Source organism: Dermacentor albipictus, chromosome 6, assembly GCF_038994185.2.
Source record: "Dermacentor albipictus isolate Rhodes 1998 colony chromosome 6, USDA_Dalb.pri_finalv2, whole genome shotgun sequence".
NCBI lineage: Eukaryota > Metazoa > Arthropoda > Arachnida > Ixodida > Ixodidae > Dermacentor > Dermacentor albipictus.
The window spans coordinates 121,284,458-121,306,734 of record NC_091826.1 but is presented as its reverse complement, the minus strand read 5'-3'; the positions used below and the strand labels follow the sequence as shown (position 1 = coordinate 121,306,734).

Genomic DNA, 22,277 nt, shown 5'->3' with positions numbered 1-22,277 from the left:
CCTCTGTAACCCATTGCCTGGGGGCAAGGTGTTGATCAACGCACACACGAATGAAGTCGGATGAATTCGAGTACACCGGCTTACATACAAGGATGGCTTACCACCGTGTTCACCGGGTAAATCCCAGGTGAACTTTTACCATGTCAAAATGGCTGGGGGTTTTGGCACGCCCTTGTAATCCAGCTACAAGGAGGCCTTGGCATGGATCTGCGTCCTTGAGTGAGAGTTCATAAACCGTGCTGTTAAGGCTGGGGGTAGGTTGTGCGCCCCTGTCATGCAGCTTACTGGGGGCCACAGCGCGGAAGTCGGAATTTCTCGTAAGTCGGTCTCCGACAACATTCATGATCCAGAGGTGCCTGAACGATGCGGACGCGTCCGTGTAATCCAGCTCGGGTGGAGTCGCGGCCTCTGGACATGAGCTCTCCCCACCTCCACGTGGTGCGTCACGGGCAACGTGCGGGTGGCTTAGGATGCCCGCACGGCTAAGAGGGGGAGCTCGTGCTGCGAGCCTGGAGTCGGAGGGCTGCAGCAGCAGGGGGGGCAATAAAAGCGGAACCGATGACGTTATGGCGCCCAGCAAATTACGCGTGGGTCGTCTACCCCCCCTGCAATCCCGGTGCAAGGGATGTGCCATGGTAAGCAGAACTGATGAACATCTTTGCTTGAGTGGTGGAGGGCGACCCTATGAGGGCCAGAGGGGCCGTCCGAAATCGCTTGCGGTTGCTTTGTGTCCTCGCTGCACTGGCACTATGGCACCGCGTGTGGAGAGGTTGCATGGTGCTGTGGCTGCGTCCGAACAATCGGGTCAGCTTCACCCATGGGGAACGGCCCTATTGCACGTTCCATGTCTGACCCGGGGGGCGTCCCTGCGGTCTATGCGGCCAATCCACACCATAAGCAAACTGTGGAAATGGTGAACCCTGCACCGAGGTGACGAGGGGCTGCCGGATGTACGACCACACTATATTTTGCTTATATCGGTTTTAATTCAACAAAGAAAACCGGTGTCTCTGTATTAGCAGCATGAAATGGTAAATCTGCTCACTATCTGATCGCTTGGCGTAGGGAGCAAAACCTAAAGCATAAGAGCGCATGCTCGTGCACGGCCAACCTAAGGCAACCACGAAACATCTAAGCGGCAGGCGCTATCAAAAATTTGTGATGCACCGGCATCGTTCTCGCGTACTTAAAGTCTAGTGGGCTTCAAATTACCACATGTCTACGCTAGCCTTCCTGCACGAGGCCGACGGCGTTGCTCAACACAGCGATCACTGCGGTTGATGAACCAGCACGATACATATGTAAGCTGTGCGCTTCGACATTGTCTTTTTGGCCTGCATACAGCCAAAACATATGAGAGGGATCGCATAAAAAGAATGCGATGCCAACATTTCCGTAATGCGTGTGAGTGCGTCGTAGAGAACGCAACGAATACAACCGGAAAAAAAAAATTCGGTTTTCATCCTCTTTCTCGAAGAAGCAAGAGAAAACTGGCTAACGCCGCGATAGGACCTCGCATACTCACTCCGCACAACGTTTATAAATATGTAACCGCTGATGCCGTGTGCTTGGACCATGCGGTATATAGAACAAAGATATATGTAATCCAGCACCTACCACTGCTTAGGACGCTCGCGCAATTCGTAAGCAGTCCCTTTGCTGGAGAAGCTTAATTCAGACTGTAAGGTATGCTGCTATTACTTGCCAAAACTATTTATTCAGGGGCGGAAACCTCATCCATGGAACCAAGTAGTCACGCAATGTAACCTGCAGCGAACAGTTTGAACGCATGTCATAGTATAACATCACAGCTCCTATTGTAGCAGAACGGTACCGGCGCTGTTACAATCGTCGCGTATGTTTCATGGCTCGTAAACCGCAGTTTAGAAATATGGTCACATTGGTGATTGGAACATTCAGAAATACACAACTGATCTCCGAGGCTGATTGTAGGCTCAAGTATGCGCGCACACATCGCGCTGCGTGTTCCGTTCACCTCAACGCCAGCAGAAATTTATGCCATGATGCCTTAAACCACTTCAGCACGTCTCACAGAACCGTTTACCACGTAGAAGACGCACGTCATACTAAACAGACCGCACGACCGCGAAAACAAACGCCGCGTAACCTTTCACCCAAGCCAGTATGGCGCTGCTCATAGGCGGCGCCACTGCGTTCACAATATGGCGACGCCTATGAAAACTCTATGATTTAGGCCACGACCTACTGGAACTCCAGACCTGCACAGATATCCGGCTTCTATGGGAGCAGCTTGCGCCCACTTTCGTTCAACCGACTGCCGTAGGTGGCGCTTTTATAACCTGTTCGTCTGCTACGCGGTGGGCGGTTGTGCGGCGTTGTAAGTAGTACGGCAGCTGTTGTGTTGCGACGATCTGCTTCTCTAGTTGACGATTTTTGCTAACACAGTGACAGAGATGTCACAAGGCTTTCATCGGTCACTTGGCTCCAAAAGTTGACTCCCCGAACCTAAAAAATGTCGGAGCGTGTAGTCCGCTGCTCTCTAAAATAGCGTCAAATAGCCGCTCCCACTGCCTTTTTCAAGGAGATTATTATAAATCGCATTGTGTATAGAGTTCGCAACGTACCCAACAGTTTCATTGTACACGTTGTAAAATTCGCGTCTGCACTCTTTAGAAACTAGAAGCCACCGTAACGTTCGACGACAGAACGATTACCACTCATTTTAACTCTTAAAAGTTGTCCGTGAATGCGTCACGAGTTCAAAAAGTGAATTACGCACACAGCTGCACTGAGTACGTATCTTCAGCGCCACCGTTAGGCTGCCGCGTGCTACGCGGAAAAGCTAGCTTTACAGTTTGAAAAGAGTTCCGTGACACGATTTTTAAGGCCTGCACTGCAGCACGATCGCTTAATTTTTTGCAAGCTTTCTAGTAAGCTAGACATCCAACGATATTAAAAACAAGATATGCTCACCTTCCCTTGAAACAGAATCGATCAGACTATTGCACATATCGGGTGGAGGACTTACTAGTGAATACTTTTACTATACTTTTACCAGATCATCTTCCTTTCACTACGGCACACAGTAGTAACTCCTAATGTCATCTACGACATTAGGCTGTCTGTAATCAACTAAAGAAAGTTAGATTATCCTATGAATCTTTTTAAACAATTTTTCCAGTCTCTTAAGGAGGCTAGGAAAGGGAAATTTATGCCGTTGATCTAGCATTGCAGCGGCCACCTATGCTCGTTAATTGTTTACATTTCTTGCACCGCTCATCCTCTTCTAGTTTCACTATTCAAACGCAAAGCATTCGCAAATATGTCTTCTTTTGTATATTTGTGAATTTATTCATTTACCGCCAAAACAAGCGCTTTGTGCCTGCCGAAATGGCAAGACAAGCGCTGAACAGATCGCAGAAGCAGACGACAGCGAACAGGTTATGACTAGCGCCACTCTGCTCGTACGTTCTTTCCCTAGCGGCAAAAGGGGCGAACTAGACCAGGCGTGCTGGAGGAGGGAGATCTGTGCAGGTCTGTAGTTCAGTAGGTCGTGATTTAGGCGGCCGCTTGCTAACACTTCTCTATGCTAACACCATGAAACTCTATGGTCAACACCATGTGTATGACCGTGTGTATGACCATGTGCCCATGAGGTGCCGGCGGGGTCATGCGTAACTTCATGCGCTTCTCAGCACGACTTTTTTCACGGCTACCGAAGAGCGATCTAACGTGCACCGCTGTTGGATTTATGCACGAGAACAGCTGTCTTCCGTGATTTTCATTACTGCTGTGTGGACGTTGCCCGAAGGGGTGCTCGCCGATCCCGGGTTTTGTGGTTGAGCAGTCACTGCGATGGAATTCCAAGACGACGCGAAAATTAGCAGCGCTCCCGAGGGCCTCCGGAGCGAGATGTTTCGTCCGGAGGATTTTCGAGAGAGCAGAATTCTGGCGAACGAAACCGGCATGGACCGTCTGAAGGCGATGTTCGATATGAGGTGCGGAGGAGCGCACACCTATATCAAACGAGTGCCCTCTTCGGTTATCACACGCGCGCTTTCGATCGCGATCAAGCCCGATCTGGATCGAATTTCTCGGTCGTGATTGGATCCTATGTGCAAGCTGCGCGACGGTGCCAATCGCAGTCGAGAATTTCCATCCGGATCGACTTGATCGCGATCAAAGGTGAACGTGTGACACTGGTATTAAACACTTGGTGATGATCATTTACGTGTGCACGAACCAAGTGAGCTCAACAATGGATGGATCAGTGATCACAACTCGTTTTGCTGTGTATCGCGCGTTAACTTGATTGGTTTCGTACTTATTGAAACTCCGAATAAGTTTCAAAGTGCACTAACAACTTAACTTTTCAGACCTGCTGTCATTTCATACATTCGACAGCATGAAATCGGAGCAAAAAATCTCGATGCTCACCATCATAGCTGCGCGACTGTCGTCCACGCACTGCGTTTGAATAACCGCTACATGCGAAACGAGGTTCTGGACAGTGCATTTCCGCCTGTAATGCTGATCAGAGCTTCGTACTATCAGCCTGAGGTCCGGAACAAACCGATGCTGAAAGTGTACCCTGTAGGCTTTACATCAATGAACGTAGTGTATCGAGTTGTACAACAAAATATGAAAACTGTGAATCCGAGGGCTGTAAGAAAGTGATGCCTACCTAGAAAAGATTGCAATTACGTGTTAGTCTGCTTGCTTTCTCTAAAACAATCTTGGTGGGTAGCGTTCTGAAAATTAAAAAAACATATTCATTAAAATACGGGGTTTTGCATGCCAAAACAAGATCTGGTTATGAGGCATGCCATAGTGGGGGAATCTGTAAATTTGGACCACCTGGGGTTCTTTATCGTGTACCTAAATCTCGGTACATGGGTGTTTTCCCATTTCGTCCCATCTAAATGTGGCCGCCGTGGCCGAGATTCAATCCCGCGACCGTGGGCTTGGCAGCTCGACGCCATAGCCACTAAGCAACCACGGCGGGTTTTTGAATGTAGCATTGCCACTGCCTTTTTTTAATGTACTGTATATGTGCACTGCAATTTAAAAAGCATCACCAACTTGGCAAAACCTTCATCTTACTATATGCTCCGTTTCACACTTGGCAGGCAATGCTGTGGAAGATGTGCAAGTGATGTGGCCAAAGAAGCCTCGCTTTGCAGGATTGACATTGCATTTTCTTTTTACCTACAACACTTTCTGCAATATAACTAAGTAATATATTACACCTTCCATGAAATTTGCAGGTGAAAGTTGGAATTGGCTAGCGCAACACAGGGGTAAATTGAGATCACTGGCACAAGCCTTCGTCCTGCAGTGGACATAAAAATAGGCTCATGATGATGGTATTGCCACTACAACTTTTGCACATAAGGTTACTTTGAAGCAAGCATTAATTTTGCACCAATGTGCATCTGGTATGTGACATACAATGTTTATAGTTACGAGCACAAGCGATGTGCTGTAGCTGTTGGTTGCTGAAGTCCTTCACTTCTGGTCACTAGATTCATACCTGTGACCCTTCCACACAATAAGAAACATGCTTTGCAACACAGAGGTATGAGAACATGACATTACGTTGAAATTGCATGATGCATACCCACATCTTACTTCCGTATGTGTCGCACTGTTGTGAATGAGAGCACCGAGAGAAGTCTATACTCGCGGACTACTACCATCTGCGGTAATTAAGTGAAAGCTTCTGCATGTCTGTTACTGTGCAGAGTAGTCCCGCATAGCTTGACAGCGCTTCTGGATTCTTGGAGCAGATGCTGAATGGCCTTAGCTTCTATGTGCACATTTGCCAAAACGTGGAAGAGCAAAGGAGAAAAAGAAAGGTCAGATTTAACACTCGGTGGTGCATTTTGTACTATTTTTCTGTTGTAAAAATACATATTTTTTTTTCTCACAGCCCCAGGTTAAACTGAAGCATATTAGAATGAGGAAATATTTTCGGGAGCGCTCTGTGTATGCATGCTTTGCCTCCATAGCCTTTGCTTCATTGTCGCAGAAAGTTGTCTGCGAGTACAGCCTTTGTAATGTTGCCTGCTGTGTAATAAAACAGAGTACAGCATCCTGCTCAAGTGCAAGGGGCTCACGTTGACTTGTTTTTGTGCAGTAATGGCCTTGGACCGGAGCTATCACTGGTGAAGTCAGCATGTTTATATACTGCGGGCGCAGGGGCCCTTATCGGCGGGTGGAACTATGCCAAGACTGCTAGGGACAACTACATACGGAAGAACCAAGGAACTGCCTTCATCAACCCTAAACAGGCAACGGTGGGTGTACCAGCAGTGCACGTTCCCCAGTGAGTGCAGTGACATCGAGCTGATATATGCTTTCGTTGTGCACTGTGAGGATACGGATATTTTTGTTATTTGTATTGCAATAGCAGTTATATTGACACTTGAGGTGTGCTGTTGCCAACAAGCTGTCGCAGTATCAACGCGCATGCATGGGACACACATGGAGAGTTAGAAAGTCTTTAGAGACTTGGAGTGGTTTTAATGCGAATAGCATTCTGTGCAAAGTCGGACCAGTTTTCTTTCTGGATATCTTGATATCCTGCCAGAAATGTGAACAAATCCTGAGGATAGCAGGTTCACAAAGTTTCGGCCAATCCTAAATGTTATTAGTTTAAAATGGGGGTCATTCACATGGGTACGTGCCTCTGGGTATGCTCGGAATTCATGGTATGCCCAGCAGAAGGCGCAACGTGTCCTGAGAGAAGTGAGAGAGTGAAGCCCGGCTTCACTACGCGCCTCATACATGGCGCATTTTGGCTAATTGCAAAGTTGGACATTGATTATAGACCAGTTCTGGCCAAAGTTCTTTTCTTTTTCAGTAAAAGTGACGAAGCCAAGTGGACGCACAGTCACGCTCCACTCATCTGGCTCTGCGGGAGCAAAGGCAGCATTCTGGCTTTTGTTTTTGGTTGTATTACCGTACTTGCTGAGCAGCACCACAGCATATACCATGCTTTGGTGCACATACTGGTCTGAGCAGAACGGATAGTAAACAGGAATCTAAGTCCGTGTGCTCTTTTCTTTGGGCGCCAACGAGCGTGGGTGGTTTCCCTTTGGCCTCATCTTGTGCACCATTGAGATGTGATGCCTGCAACACTACTGCCGGTGCTCCGCATCGCGCCAGCGCTCCAGGACGCCTTCAGTGCGACACTGAACCTTGCTATCACTTTCGGTGCTTTGCCTTTTGGCGAAATTGTCACGTTTAAGGTTTATTGAGGTACTGTCAAGGCTCACATAGGGCATTACAGAAGAGAGTGGGGCAAGCATGTGCAAAAAATTATAACCATTATAAGCAGAAATGCTGCAAGAGCGCATGAATAAAGATACATTACTGCATATATTATTGAAGTGCAGCTATGAATACATCGAATTCGTTGCTAATGCTATTGGGGTGGACAAACTGTACCATGCTTTCCTTGTCTGAGGGACAATTGAGTAATAAAAACTGGTTGGACTAGTTAAAAAGAAGCACCACCTTTGTACCGATGGTCCGCACAAAATGAGAGGTACAATGGCTCTGAAGGAGTTCACATTTCAGTTCAAAAAAAGCTCCAGGAGAACACTTTCTTGAGTTTCAACTTCGAAGTCTCGCAACTCTTGTTCTTAGGTAAGCAGAGCAGTAAGGTTGGTCTTAGGGGATTCCTTGAATCATGAAAAAGCAACTGATGCCCGGTTTAGCAAAATCTGAGGGCCTGATATTTTGCAAATCTTTGCAGAAAATTAAAGAAAGCTTGCATAAAATTAGAACCAAATGAGGTAAACAGAAATGCGCTTCATATTTGAAATAAGCACATATCATTATACATACATATAGAAGCTTTCAGCACCATGACGCATAGAATAAAGATGAAATTAAATTTTTGGTCAGGCCCGAATTTGACTTGCAGTGCTGTAGATTACACTTGGCTCCTGCAATTGACACAACACTGTACTTGCATCTGATGACATGCTGTTATCACGGTTCATTACTGTAATTGTGATGGCAAACCATACAATTGAAAAAAAGTGTTTTCACTTGTACAAGCTCCTCAGTTGACCAGATGTCCACTTCATGTATTACATGTAATACATGTCATTACATGTTATTACATACGTGGCATTACATGTATTTATCAAAAAACATAAGCCTTTTTTATCAGACGGACTTCACATAAACTTTATATTTCACCTTGTTTGGGAATGAGAAAATATTCAGCATTTGATTCAGTATTCAATAACCATTTAAAAAAAAAAATCATTCGTATTTGATTTGATTTGGAAATTGCACTTTCAATACCCTTAGCCAAAATTGATGTAGCCTTTCACTATGAAATACAACTCCATGGTTACTTTCGGATGTCAAATACAATCAATCAGTCAGTCAATCATTAACATTTAGCATTGAGAGGCCTGCAGCATCACTGTCATTAGGTTTAGACATGCAAGATCCATGAATGTAGTTCACATTCAATCACCTTATTGACAGTTTAAGGACAAGACAGAAAAATACTCGTAGCAAATGCTTATGTTTTATTGAAATGCGCAAAACACATTGAGAATAAAGATATTCAATGAAAAGAAAAAAGATATTTTGTGGAAACTTTTTCAACAATAGGGGAAACACCAGGCAGTACACTGGAAGTGAACTTCACCACAAGCCACCTAAGACTTCGTTGGGAACTTGTGGTGACATTGCTCGTGGCATGTGAAATGGAGAGCATACATTGAGTTTCCTCTACGTTATCGGCGTGATACTACCGCAGCCAGAGATCTTGGATCGGTCTGCTTCCTTTGACCGTGCTCTCAAAAGGAAGTGAGCTGGCTGTGCAAAAACTTCTTCGTCCTCTGTTCCTGCTTTAATCCAACAAAGGGCACTTGCTGCCTGTCATTCAGTGTTGGCTTAGGACGTAGCCAGAAACTCTGTACTCGAAACCGGAACTCGGCAATGGTAGGGATGAATTGTCTATGGTGGAAGAGACCTTCCACCATAGACAATAAAAGTTTATTCTCTTAGTCGAGGCAGCCTTGGTGTTGAGCTATCCTCTTCACCCGGTCCACCAGCTTGTGCTGGCACAGGCAACACAACAGAAATATATTTTTTTCTTGCTGTATTTTGGACTGGAAGAACCAGCTGACCTGCATCCACCCAGGAACTTGGCGACAAAAAATTTTTGTTTCTTCGTAAAGGGTTAAGGTTATACCGTCATTATTGCTCCTGTCCGGTTGCTTCTCATCCTCTTTTCCTCGTATGCAGAATTCTCAATTACACTCATCTTTGTTGGCATGCAGGCAAGTTTTTGACTCTGGGTTACAACAATGTGTTACCCTTATAAGCGGGCTCCCTTTTTCTTTTTTAAAATGTAGATGTTTGTGTTCATTTCTTTCTCTAAAGAGGGAGCTCCAAGATGCGATGTTCCTGGAATTCGGCAGGGGCGCCTGGAAGCTCAGCTGGAGGACGATGGTCTTTTCAATGATCTACATGTAAGTGAGGTGTTATTCTGGAGCAGAGAAAGGCTCGCAGCGTACCAGCGTAACTTTTTGACAAGGTCAAAACTCAAGTACATACAAGGACAGTTGCTGGCTTTCAACTTGGAATGTTTACTGCAAGCAAGGTATACACGTTTTGGAATGGAGGCAAACAATTAAGGAATAAGCAAAACGAGCAGCACAGGTTAAAATACCATTGAAAATGTGACTTCGTTTGCAATAAAGCTTCACAGCTGGAATTCAGCACTTGTCTGCTCTTCAGTTTTGTCTGCATTAAAAAGTTCCACTTTTATGATGTGAATTATCAGAACTATTTAGGCGAATCTTTCACATTGCTGGAAATGGTTGCTCTCTGTACTAATGTTGGTGTTTCATTTTTTATTTTTGATACAAACCTGTTAATGCGACTAGAAGTGCTCACAAATGTTATATGCCAGTTTTCATGGTTTTCTAAAAAAAAAATTATTCACCAAGTTTATATTTTAAGGGAATGTGGGGAATGCTATGGGCAATTTGCAGGCTAATTTTGAAGTTTATGTGTCAAATAGGAATTGATGGAAAACTGCTAAAACATCGTTCTTGGCCCATTTAGAGGCGCCATAAGAAACATTAAAAAAGTTACTTCATATGCCTGGAAGGACCGTAAACTGCACAAATTTCATATTTTTAGGAAATAGGGGCCACTCTATGTGTGACGTGTGACGTAAGTTTGAAGTGTGTACCTTAAATATGTGCATTCAAAAGTGTTACTTAATCTTCATCCAATTTTTATGCCTTATATGAAACATGTAGTTGCTTTTCCTCTGGCTCTTTGGTGAAATATGCGAGGGACAGTGTTTATATTTTGTTGACGAGGGAAGCAAGTTGTTAGTGATGAGCATTAAATGTTTAAACAGTGTAGGCTAACTACAGACTTTTTAGAAAGTTACGTATTCAAGTGTTCTACTGTCGTGCTGTCAGTATCTGCTATGTTTCCCAAAGTCCTTGAACAACTGTGCAAAACACCAATTTCAAATTATGTAAAAATAAAGGAAATGTTAAGTTTATTATGTGACGAAACACTCATGTTAGTGGCCTAATTACAAACATTGCAAATAATTACTGAACCCTCATTTTTGTTCCTATTTTCATCTATCATAAGTGGTTCGTAGTTGGTTCCTCTGCTGTCCTTGCTTAAAGATTAAAGTGGGTGCCTTGTTTACTATGCACGAAAGTAAGTCACATGTTATGGCTAATGTGTAGAAAAAAATGGGGAGTGTACGGGTTTATTGAAGTTTTTTGCAATACATATGAAAGGGCTTCAGAGTGTCATCAGTGTATTTTAGAAGCGGCACAAACTTGAACACGCTGCCATGGCATAACAACAAATTCTAACGAGATCATATTTAGTGAACACAGGGAGAACATTGGGGCGAATTTATGTTCTAAGTGAGATGCATGTGGATAGAGTACAGCTTTTACAAAAAATTCCTTTAGTAAGTGCTCAGAAGTATTATATGATAATGTTATACTATGTTTCTCAGTGTCCTGAGGGAATTATACCTTATATGAACTTCACATTTGGCAAAAACAGAGGGCATGTTGTGGATTGTGTGTAGGCAAAATTCAAAGTTATGTGGGTAATTATGGCCTGTGGAATAAGTTGCGTATTTAGCACTCCTAAGCACATATAATTCAGTTTTACAATTGGCGCAAAATGTTGCATGCAGCTCTGGCATAATTACAGATGACACAAAAATCACATTTAGGGAAAATGGGGGACACCTATGGCAAATCTCTCGGCATAGTTTAATGCACGTAGATCAAACACTGTCCTTGCAAAAAAATGTCTTAATTAGGTGTTTCAAGGTGTCTTACTTCTGTTATCCACACTATTTTGTGCAGTCCTTAAACCAACTTTGAATTCAATGAACATAGGGGGAATATCTAGTTTAACGCGTTCTGAAACTTTCACGTACTTGGCATAATTTGAAGTGTTGCAAATAATAACTCAATCTTTTCCTGTTTTCATGTATTATGAGCTGATGCCTGTTGGTTTCTCCAGAGTCCTTGGTGAACTAAACAACATGCTGTGTTTACATTTAGTAAAAGTAAGAGGCACGGTTTAAGTGATGTGTAGGCTGACTTTCAAAGTGTGTGGGTTAATTGCAGCCTTTGTAATAAAATACATATGCAAATGCTCCAGGAAGTTAAGAGTCTATCTTAGGAGCAGTGTAAAATTGAGCATGCTGCGCTTGCATAACTACAAAGACCACTTAGATCAAACGAAGAAAGATTGTCATTATTGCTATGGCAAAGCTGTGTGCAAATTTGTGTGGCCATGTACCAAATACAGCATTCGGGAAAAAGTCCATAAAGGGGCCCTGTACCACTTTTATTACTAATGTGGAGAAAGGCATTCGAAGTTAAAATGGGCTATTTAAGAAATACTTTGCTGCAAAAAGTACTTCAATGCGTTCAGCAGAAGCAGAAGCAGTCATTGCAATCAAACATGCCATTCGTGGTGCTTCCTCTCCTTCTTCAATGCCTTGCACTTTGAAGGCAGTGGGGCGTGTCCACAATGTTCCACCTACTGAACGTCACTGTAGTGTGCAGTTCAAATTTGATTCTCAATGTTAACGTAGATGCCGCTACTTTCGATTTTGTCGCCTATGCCGCGCCGAACGTAAGCCAAACGTGGTTGTCCTCAGTGAGACGGAGTGTGCTTACCCAGTGGACTCATCATGGCACCCTGCGGCAGCCGCTGTATCTACGCTACGTAGCAGACTGCAGCGACATGCAACTGTGGTGTGTATGTGCAGCGTTAGCTTTGTGTACGACAGAGCTTGAGGGCATGCTGCCGTTCAAGTCCTTCAGTCTGGCCGTGCCACGTGGTGCGGACTGGCTCTGTCCTTCCCCAGCTTGACTGACAAATAGTAGCCACATCCAACTTGCACATTTTTGAAGCGCTATCAATAACTCTTCCAAGGCCTCTAACCACGAGCAGCCAGGAGTGTGTCAGACCACACACGCGATGACAAGTGCGCATGTGCCTGACCATATGTTTTGCGTAGTTCGAGGCTAGTTGAGTGTTCAGAACTAGTCGAACTTAGCAAGACCCGACGGCTACGATACCGATAGGCAGGGTGGCCAAAGTTTAATGCGTGCGTTGGTGGCCGCGGCCAAGCTTGAGCAGACAATAGTCGGCTGCTTCCAGAAGTACGTAATTATTATTGAAATTCAAAAGCTCGTTTTCGCTTACTTCAGTCTGTTTATTAAACTTTGTCAATAAATATGCAGATTAACACTAGGAAGAAGTGCACCGTTTCAGACACTCTTCTTGATTGGCGTCAGCTATTGGTCAGTAGCAACCACGTATGGGAATTCGTTATATTACAAAATAAAGCATCCAGAAAAGAGTGAGGAGCAGTCTTCTGTTGAAAAGAGAGCTTTTGAAAGAAAGGTGACTTTATGCTCTGCTTGCGAGCTCCATGCGCCATGCATGACTACAAGATTCGGCTGAGATGTCCACAGCAGCGTATGCTATCTGCAGACCATGTTCTTTCACCAAGCCCAACAGGGGGTTCAGAACCTATTTAAGCAAGTGTTGGAATGTCTCATGCTCCTGTTATCAGCTATGTTTTCCAATGCCCCGACAGAACTTTGCGTTACACAGGCTTTATATTTGGTTAAAATGCGGGCCGTCCTAACTGCAATGTGCCATGAGATTTCAACGTTTGTGGCTCAATAGGAGCATTACAAATAATTATTGAACCCTTGGTCTTTTGTTTGCTTCTGTGCATTATATAAGTATATCCCGGTATCCCTGGTGAAGTAAATGTGGCACCTTGTTTACATTGAGTGAATATAAGGATGTGTTAATAGGTCATGTGTTGGCAAAATTTCAAGTGTGTCGGCCAGTTGCATCCTTTGCAATAGATTACATATGCCAGCACTCCAGAACGTTGAGTGTGTCTTACAAGCAGCGCATAATTAAGGTTGTTGCCATGATAGAGTGACAAATGCCAGCGAGATCAAATTTTTTGAAGAGGGGGGGAATGTTACTGCAAATCTCTGTGTGAAAGTTGAATGCACATGCAGCTTTTGAAAAGAAGTTCTGCATGTAGTGGTTCGAAAATGGGGTGCAGCTGCTTTTAGCTATGCTTGCCAATGTCGTGAGATAACTGTACGTTACACAAAGCTTTTATTTTATGAAAATGACGGTTATTTTAAGTGTATTGTATGGCAAAACTTTAGTGTCCCTGGCCTTATTAGAAGCACTGCAATTAATTACTGAACCTTATTTTTTTCTTTTTTTATGCTATACTAGGTTGGTAGTAGGTTTACTGTTCTTCTTGGTGAACTAAATAGGGCACCTTGTTTATATATTTCTTTTTAATGAGAGGCAGATTATGGGTAATGTGTAGGCAAGGTTCAGTGATCCAGACCATGGCAGCTGTGTTTTGCAAACAGCCCAGAATTTGCCTTGCTGTCCAGGTAGAACTGTGAACGCACCCGAGGTGAAATTTAGTGGAAAAGAGGGTGGAGGCATGGACCCAATGGCCAATGTACTGGCAAAGTAATATGTGTATCGATGAATTTCCGACGCAATAATTTTTCAGGAGGCAAAACAGAGCTTGCACTGGCATCCCAATAAGATCACTGCATAGGGCTTGGTGCAGATGCGCCCTCTGTTGTTCAAGCCTGCTTGCTGAGAACGGGGGATGTGCACGGTGAGATTGCCGCAGAGGCTTACTGGTTCATTCGCCACTCACCGTTTCTGTGTGTAAAGGACACGCTGGCTTCCCAAAAGTTCGAAACAGTGACACCAACAACAGTCCGTGGACTCGTGGCAAACATGGCAAACTCGTCATTGCAAGCAGCGTGCATCCCCGTGTTTTGACCCACCAAAGTCTTTGTCTTAGCATGCTTCATGTACTTCATGTCGCATTCAATTAGCTTACTTCTTTTTTTTTCTTTTGCAAACGGAAGAGAAGTAGTTTGGACGGTTGGGAAGTATTGATGGCATGGTGTCTGGCAACAATACAGGCCGTTTTGGCTTGCAAACTTATTGAGTCACTAAGAACCTTGAAGGCAATTACCTTTTCCTTGTAGAATGTGTAGCCACTGTGGCAGTTCAGCATGACACATTTCCACCACATTCTCAAATTGCATGTATGGAAAGCACTCACCTTTGTAGCAACATTGAAAACGTGAGCACATCTGAGAAACCTGCACGTACTAATGTGGAAGCCCGTAACAAAAGAGACAGAAAGCTTACAAACTGCAAAGGAACTATGACAGTTTGCTCGCTGGAGTGCATCGAGCCGTAACTAATCCTACATTTGCCTCCCAAGGCCACTCACGCATGCACGCACACCGAATGCAAGCGAGTGAACTCGCGGGGCCGGCAGACGTCGTGTGCTAAGTTGGTAGCTTGTTACATGACCGTACAGCATGTAATTAGAGCAGTACTAAGCAATAACTAGTGCTCAAATGTCTGTTGCTTCTGTTTGTTGACATTATTGATTGAAATATGGGAAAATTTACTAAATATGGGACCATTTCAGAATTTTTGTGCCTTGCACCCTTAGAAGAGCATGTCAATGACCGCATCATCTGTGGTGCTGCGACAAAAACTGCATTTGCTTGCCAAACTGTGATGCTATTGCCTCACTTGCACGCTCTGTCACAGTAACACAAATTCCCCTTCTAGAATACTTCATTCTCTTTTGATGAATTACTGCCTTTGTAAAATTTCTTAAGAAGTGCTCAAAAGCATTATACATGGCCAAAGGTTTCTTACGTACCAGTAATTTATGGGCATCATTTTAAACTATGTGATTTAATTACAAGCAACTGAAATTATAATTGCAATTGTACAAAAGAAACAGCATTGCTGGCAATAGGGTTGCGATTCTGTAAGGTCGCACAAGTCTGCCACACTTTTATTTTTTTTGTCAGGAGATTGGCACTATGCACAAAAGGGACAAAGAAACTTTCGTAGATGTATGCCACTTTGAGGGACTTGTACCTCAAAAGACTTCTGTGCATATCATTAACATTGTTTACTCGACCGTTGTCATACGCTGCCTTAGTCCTCATGATGCAGACAGCTAACAACTACAGCCGACGAGGCTGTGCTCATGTTGTATGCTAGTGCTGCGACTTCGCTAACTTAAGCAAACTTCTTGTCATTTAAATTCCAGGGTTACAGTAGACCCCGGCGTACTTTTATTTTGTAATGATCAACGATGTTGTACCTAGGTTTATTGCTATGTGACGCCAGCAAATGTCTTATTTCACAATAACGTCACTGACACTAAGCACACTACTTCAAGACCACATTTAGTTGTAACTTAATGCATCTCGTGCTCCCCCCAAACTCCATAAACCTACAAAGTGTCATAGTTTTATTCAAGAAGTGCGTAAAAAAGGTTTTGCAAGAAACGTGTAGAAAGGGTTTTACGTCTTCAAAAATATGTCAGTACTCCTCTAACTAACTTGGTGCCTGCACCATCTTTTGCAACACTATGCCTATGTGACTTTGTGAATTTTATGCTCTAGCTGTTACTTGTAAGATGTGTTCTGATTTACACTATTCTGTTCCTGTTTCATCTAGCCTTGATTGTATGAGGATGCATGCTAGCTAGGGAATCCTATGGGTGGGGAGCAGTTGCGTGCTGTTTCCCTGCATGCGTCTGGGAATTTCGGCAAATTTGTATTTCTCAAATAAAGTTGGGCAGCATTTGAAGAGGTTATACGAAAATCATCATCATCATCATCATCAGCCTGGTTACGCCCACTGCAGGGCAAAGGCCTCTCCCATACTTCTCCAACAACCCCGGTCATGTACTAATTGTGGCGATGCCGTCCCTGCAAACTTCTTAATCTCTTCCGCCCACCTAACTTTCTGCCGCCCCCTGCTACGCTTCCCTTCCCTTGGAATCCAGTCTGTAACCCTTAATTACCATCAGTTATCTTCCTTCCTCATTACACGTCCCGCCCATGCCCATTTTTTTTTCTTGATTTCAACTAAGATGTCATTAACTCGCGTTTGTTCCCTCACCCAGTCTGCTCTTTTCTTATCCCTTAACATTACACCTATCATTCTTCTTTCCATAGCTCTTGCGTCGTCCTCAATTTGAGTAGAACCCTTTTCGTAAGCCTCCAGGTTTCTGCCCCGTAGGTGAGTACTGGTAAGACACAGCTATCATAAACTTTTCTCTTGAGGGGTAATGGCAACCTGCTGTTCATGATCTGAGAATGCCTGCCAAACGCACCCCAGCCCATTCTTATCCTTCTAATTATTTCCGTCTCATGATCCGGATCCGCCGTCACTACCTGCCCTAAGTAGATGTATTCCCTTACCACTTCTAGTGCCTCGCTACCTATTGTAAATTGCTGTTCTCTTCCGAGACTGTTAAACATTACTTTAGTTTTCTGCAGATTAATTTTTAGACCCACTCTTCTGCTTTGCCTCTCTAGGTCAGTGAGCATGCATTGCAATTGGTCTCCTGAATTACTGAACAAGGCAATGTCATCAGCGAATCGCAGGTTACTAGGGTATTCTCCATTAACTTTTATCCCCAATTCTTCCCAATCCAGGTCTCTGAATACCTCCTGTAAACAGGCTGTGAATAGCATTGGAGAGATCGTATCTCCCTGCCTGACGCCTTTTTTCATTGGGATTTTGTTGCTTTCTTTATGGAGGACTATGGTGGCTGTGGAGCCGCTATAGAAATCTTTCATTATATTTACATACGGCTCGTCTACACCCTGATTCCGCAATGCCTCCATGACTGCTGAGGTTTCGACAGAATCAAACGCTTTCTCGTAATCAATGAAAGCTATATATAAGGGTTGGTTACATTCCGCACATTTCTCTATCACCTGATTGATAGTGTGAATATGGTCTATGGTTGAGTAGCCTTTACGGAATCCTGCCTGGTCCTTTGCTTGACAGAAGTGTAAGGTGTTCCTGATTCTATTTGCGATTACCTTAGTAAATAGTTTGTAGGCAATGGACAGTAAGCTGATCGGTCTATAATTTTTCAAGTCTTTGGCGTCCTCTTTCTTATGGATTAGGATTATGTTAGCGTTCTTCCAAGATTCCGGTACGCTCGAGGTCATGAGGCATTGCGTATACAGGATGGCCGGTTTCTCTAGAACAATCTGCCCACCATCCTTCAACAAATCTGCTGTTACCTAATCCTCCCCAGCTGCCTTCCCCCTTTGCATATCTCCCAAGGCTTTCTTTACTTCTTCCGGCGTTACCTGTGGGATTTCGAATTCCTCTAGACTATTTTCTCTTGCATTATCGTCGTGGGTGCCACAGGTACTGTATAAATCTCTATAGAACTCCTCAGCCACTTGAACTATCTCATCCATATTAGTAACGATATTGCCGGCTTTGTCTCTTAACACATACATCTGATTCTTGCCAATTCCTAGTTTCTTCTGCACTGTTTTTAGGCTTCCTCCGTTCCTGAGAGCATGTTCAATTGTATCCATATTATACTTCCTTATGTCAGCTGTCTTACGCTTGTTGATTAACTTCGAAAGTTCTGCCAGTTATATTCTAGCTGTAGGGTTAGAGGCTTTCATACATTGGCGTTTCTTGATCAGATCTTTCGTCTCCTGCGATAGTTTACTGGTATCCTGCCTAACGGAGTTGCCACCGACTTCCATTGCACACTCCTTAATGATGCCCACAAGATTGTCGTTCACTGCTGCAACACTAAGGTCCTCTTCCTGAGTTAAAGCGGGATACCTGTTCTGTAGCTTGATCTGGAATTCCTCTATTTTCCCTCTTACCGCTAACTCATTGATCGGCTTCCTATGTACCAGTTTCTTCCGTTCCCTCCTCAGGTCTAGGCTAATTCGAGTTCTTACCATCCTGTGGTCCCTGCAGCGCACCTTGCCGAGCACGTCCACATCTTGTATGATGCCAGGGTTAGCGCAGAGTATGAAGTCTATTTCATTTCTAGTCTCGCCGTTCGGGCTCCTCCACATCCACTTTCGCCTGTCCCGCTTGCGGAAGAAGGTATTCATTATCCACATATATTCTGTTCCGCAAACTCTACTAATAACTCTCCCCTGCTATTCTTAGTGCCTATGCCATATTCCCCCACTGCCTTGTCTCCAGCCTGCTTCTTGCCTACCTTGGCATTGAAGTTGCCCATTAGTATGATGTATTTCGTTTTCACTCTAGCTATCGCCGATTCCACGTCTTCATAGAAGCTTTCGACTTCCTGGTCATCATGACTGGATGTAGGGGTGTAGACCTGTACAATCTTCATTTTGTACTTCTCATTAAATTTCACAACAAGACCTGCCACCCTTTCGTTAATGCTATAGAGTTCCTGTATAATACCAGCTATATTCTTATTAATCAGGAATCCGACTCCTAGTTCTCTTCTCTCCGCCAAGCCTCGGCTTATTTTGGCCTCCTAACTTTACTGAGCCCTAATATATCCCATTTACTGCCCTCTAATTCCTCCAATAGCACTGCTAGACTCGCCTCACTAGATAACATTCTAGCGTTAAATGTTGCCAGGTTCATAATCCTATGGCGGCCTGTCCGGAGCCAGTGATTCTTAGCACCCTCTGCTGCGTTGCAGGTCTGACCGCCGCCATGGTCAGTTGCTTCGCAGCTGCTGGGGACTGAGGGCCGGGGTTTGATTGTTGTGTTCATATAGGAGGTTGTTGCCAAGTACTGCACCAGGGTGGCCAATCCTGCTCTAGCGAGGGAGTGCGTTACCGGTTCTAGTCACCGGGATCAGGCCACACTCCAAGCCTGTTTATGCAATTTTATCAAAACGCGGATTTCGTTTTTTTTTTATTCCGGTGGAAAATTTCCGGCACCGGGATTCGAACCATGGACCTCTAGCAAGCGAGGCGGGTGTTCTACCTCTACTCCACCGCTGCACTGTATGCCAAAATACTGAAATGTTTGTCTTTTCGTTTGTAATGGACAATGCAATACATATGTACTTTGTGGTTTCTTTTGTACGTTGGATATTATAATCCCATTGGCTATGCACATTTCATGTTTTCTGCTGCAACATACAATATTCTTCTTCTGATAATTAAGCTACATAGTTATAATACCTGCATGTAAATAACCCAGTCATCATAGTTATGTTCGTTCACCCATCTTATGTGCAGTAAGCATGTGTATTACATTGGACCGGTAAGTAGACATGCAGATAGAACTTCCAAATATTTCTGTAAATATTTCGTTTGTTATTTATTATAAGCCCGCTGTTTGATTTGACTGTGCCTTGGTACTTATGCGGTCTGTCATACTTGTCGCATAGTTGCATTGGGCGCGCCTATCATAAATGTGCCTTTCATTTTTGTCCTGTTGCAGGAGTGTTGCGGTGGCAGGATTCACGTACAGAAATAAATTTGGCGTCGCCGAGCATGTTGCTGCTGGAAGTGAGTGGGACTACTCTCAGAATGTCTACATAGCATGCTGAAGCTGTCATAGCTCAGTATAATGCAATAGCATTTTGAAGGTCAACACCACACTGTACATAGGCTGGTAACATGGGACAGTCACACAGGAAACATAATATTGTTGTAGCCCGTTTATATCGCTACTAGTACACGATGTGTGCTTCCAAGCTGTTGCGGCTCGAGGTGGCATGTAAGGAATCCACCAAGCCCATTGACGGGTACGTCCGATAGTAGGAACGAAGGAAAAAGGATTTATTTGACATTATTTACACTGGCTCCAGAGACGGAAGCCCGCTCTGTGCAGGAGCATATTAAACGTCTGAGTTCACATCAGGACATGTCAGCCTACGGTGTCAACGCTGCGTTGACTTCTGGATAAGCGCTGATAGACGGATGGGGTTGCCTCATGGCAAATGTCTAATTAGTGCCCTTGGTTGTGTTGAGACGTAACAAAGCGCAATGTGTCCTACTAAAATTACTAGAGGGACCTCTGGAGCTGCGATTGTTCAGCTACCATGGGAATGACAGTCAGCACATAGACTTGTCTAATCTGTGTACTTGCGGCTTTAAACACTCTCTTGGATTTGTTTACTATGCTTTATCTGCCTTTATGGGCATGTATTTCAAGGCAATTATATTTTTTTAAATGAAGGAGGCAGCAAGGTTCTCTGTACAAATGCTTAATCACTGCAAATTGTGGCACTTATAACATTACAGCATTTCGCTGAAAATGATCAATTTGCAAAGCTACAAAGCCATTTGAAGCCATAAGGACCAAGTTAATGCGAATCCGTGTACAAAGTCTGTCATTCCCACGTTGGCTAGACCATCGCGCTTGCAGCTCCTGTAGACACTAGCACCGCAGTTCCGTCTGGGGATTTCTTTGTACAAACTTGCAAGGGCTCCAATGGTGGGTGGGCCTATCACGATACCAGTGCACAACATGCATTCTTGTGAAAGCTTTAATATGGTTAAGCTGATCGTGACACCAGTGAACAGAATGTGTAGTTACAAGTGTCTTAATACAGTGGCATTATACAATTGGAGACTTGGCATTTGGCGATATAGAGAGGTATGAGGGAGGTGGGTACATAAAAATAACGGGAATGTTTTGATGCGAAAGCATCGATTGGCCCATTGAGCAAGAAAGCTGACGGCGTCTGTAGCAGTGTAACGACACCTAAATTAGCATTGGCTGCGATGCCACGTCACCAGTGTGCCTTGACAGAGCAGATACGGCACTGTGACGCCACGGGGCGAGACAGGTTGTCGTCGGCAAGGCAGTCACGTGACGTGTGCAAGTGAGTGCCGCCATCTTGCTCTCGGAAGCCGGCAAGTGGTTTGCATCTCTCTCTCTCTCACCTCCACTGGGCTTAGGTGCTGCACGCAGCTGCCGGGTTTGGTGGCCACTGCTGCTTTCTCGGGCTCTTGTTGTGCAGTACGTCGATGGCATGTCACAACCTTGATTTCTCAGCAATATCGTCCAAACAGTTCTGGTCTACAGCCAGCATGCTAATGTAGAAACTGCACAAAAGAATTAACCCGCACCAGTTTAACTGCAAAGCTCGGTAACAAACCCTGCAGCAAAACTCAGAAACATAACTTGCAGTGCAAAACTTAAAGGACTGCTCAGCAGCGTTCAATTGGACATTATTACTTTCGCATTCACAACTCGTAAGAAGTGCTTAGGTGTCCTCGAATTTTTTTCTCATACAAGGATGCTTTTTTCCTTGAACAAAATAGTACCTGCTGCTAGTTATAAGGCATTCTGAAAAAGTTTCAGGAGTACAACAGCTTTAGAACAAGATTGCCCATTTAGTGGTCGACGTTTAGTCTAAGCATGCAAACCATATTTGCCAATAATGTTATGAATCCCTGTAAGTCTACCAAGGAATATGTCTTGCCAATAACCCTAAACTTAACCTTAGGTAGTTTATATTATTACGATATGATCAAGTGATGCTCAAGAAACAAGTCGCCGCGAGAACGACGACGAAGTTGGTCGGTGTGCTTGGCGCAAGCGGATGTCGGCCTGGCTGCCTGGCTCCAGTGTAAATAGCCTGTAAATAGCGTCTTCTGTCTGTGTCTTTCCACACGCATCAATATGTGTCAACATAGCCAGAGAAAAATGCTGATTTCCATTTTACATGTCCTTTTATGTATGCCAAATAAGGTGAAATTGTGTCACTGAAGAAGCTAACAGGTTGCTGACTTATGAGGAGAAAAATTAGTGCTAACTCTAAGATAAACTCTGTATGAAATCAGCCGATAAAGCATAGGTTGTAATGGTGGCTGAGCAACAGAATATTTGTGGATTTGTTAACAGCAGAAGGTGCATTT

At 44.2% G+C, this 22,277-nt stretch overlaps 1 protein-coding gene across 2 annotated transcripts in view; it reads left to right on the top strand.

The window, feature by feature from the left end:
* The first annotated feature begins 2,165 nt into the window (after positions 1 to 2,165).
* The window catches only part of 140up (RPII140-upstream gene protein), a 45,194-nt gene continuing 25,082 nt past the window's right edge, over positions 2,166 to 22,277 (top strand). The window contains exons 1-5 of one of the 2 annotated variants that reach the window (XM_065446426.1): positions 2,166 to 2,215; positions 3,545 to 3,980; positions 6,122 to 6,281; positions 9,400 to 9,488; positions 19,849 to 19,916. In XM_065446426.1, coding sequence (XP_065302498.1) covers positions 3,838 to 3,980; positions 6,122 to 6,281; positions 9,400 to 9,488; positions 19,849 to 19,916 — 460 coding nt within the window. In that variant the 5' untranslated portion in view covers positions 2,166 to 2,215; positions 3,545 to 3,837. Of the gene's footprint in view, positions 2,216 to 3,544; positions 3,981 to 5,748; positions 5,841 to 6,121; positions 6,282 to 9,399; positions 9,489 to 19,848; positions 19,917 to 22,277 lie in introns of those variants that run through there. The other variant, XM_065446427.2, reaches the window with a different exon arrangement.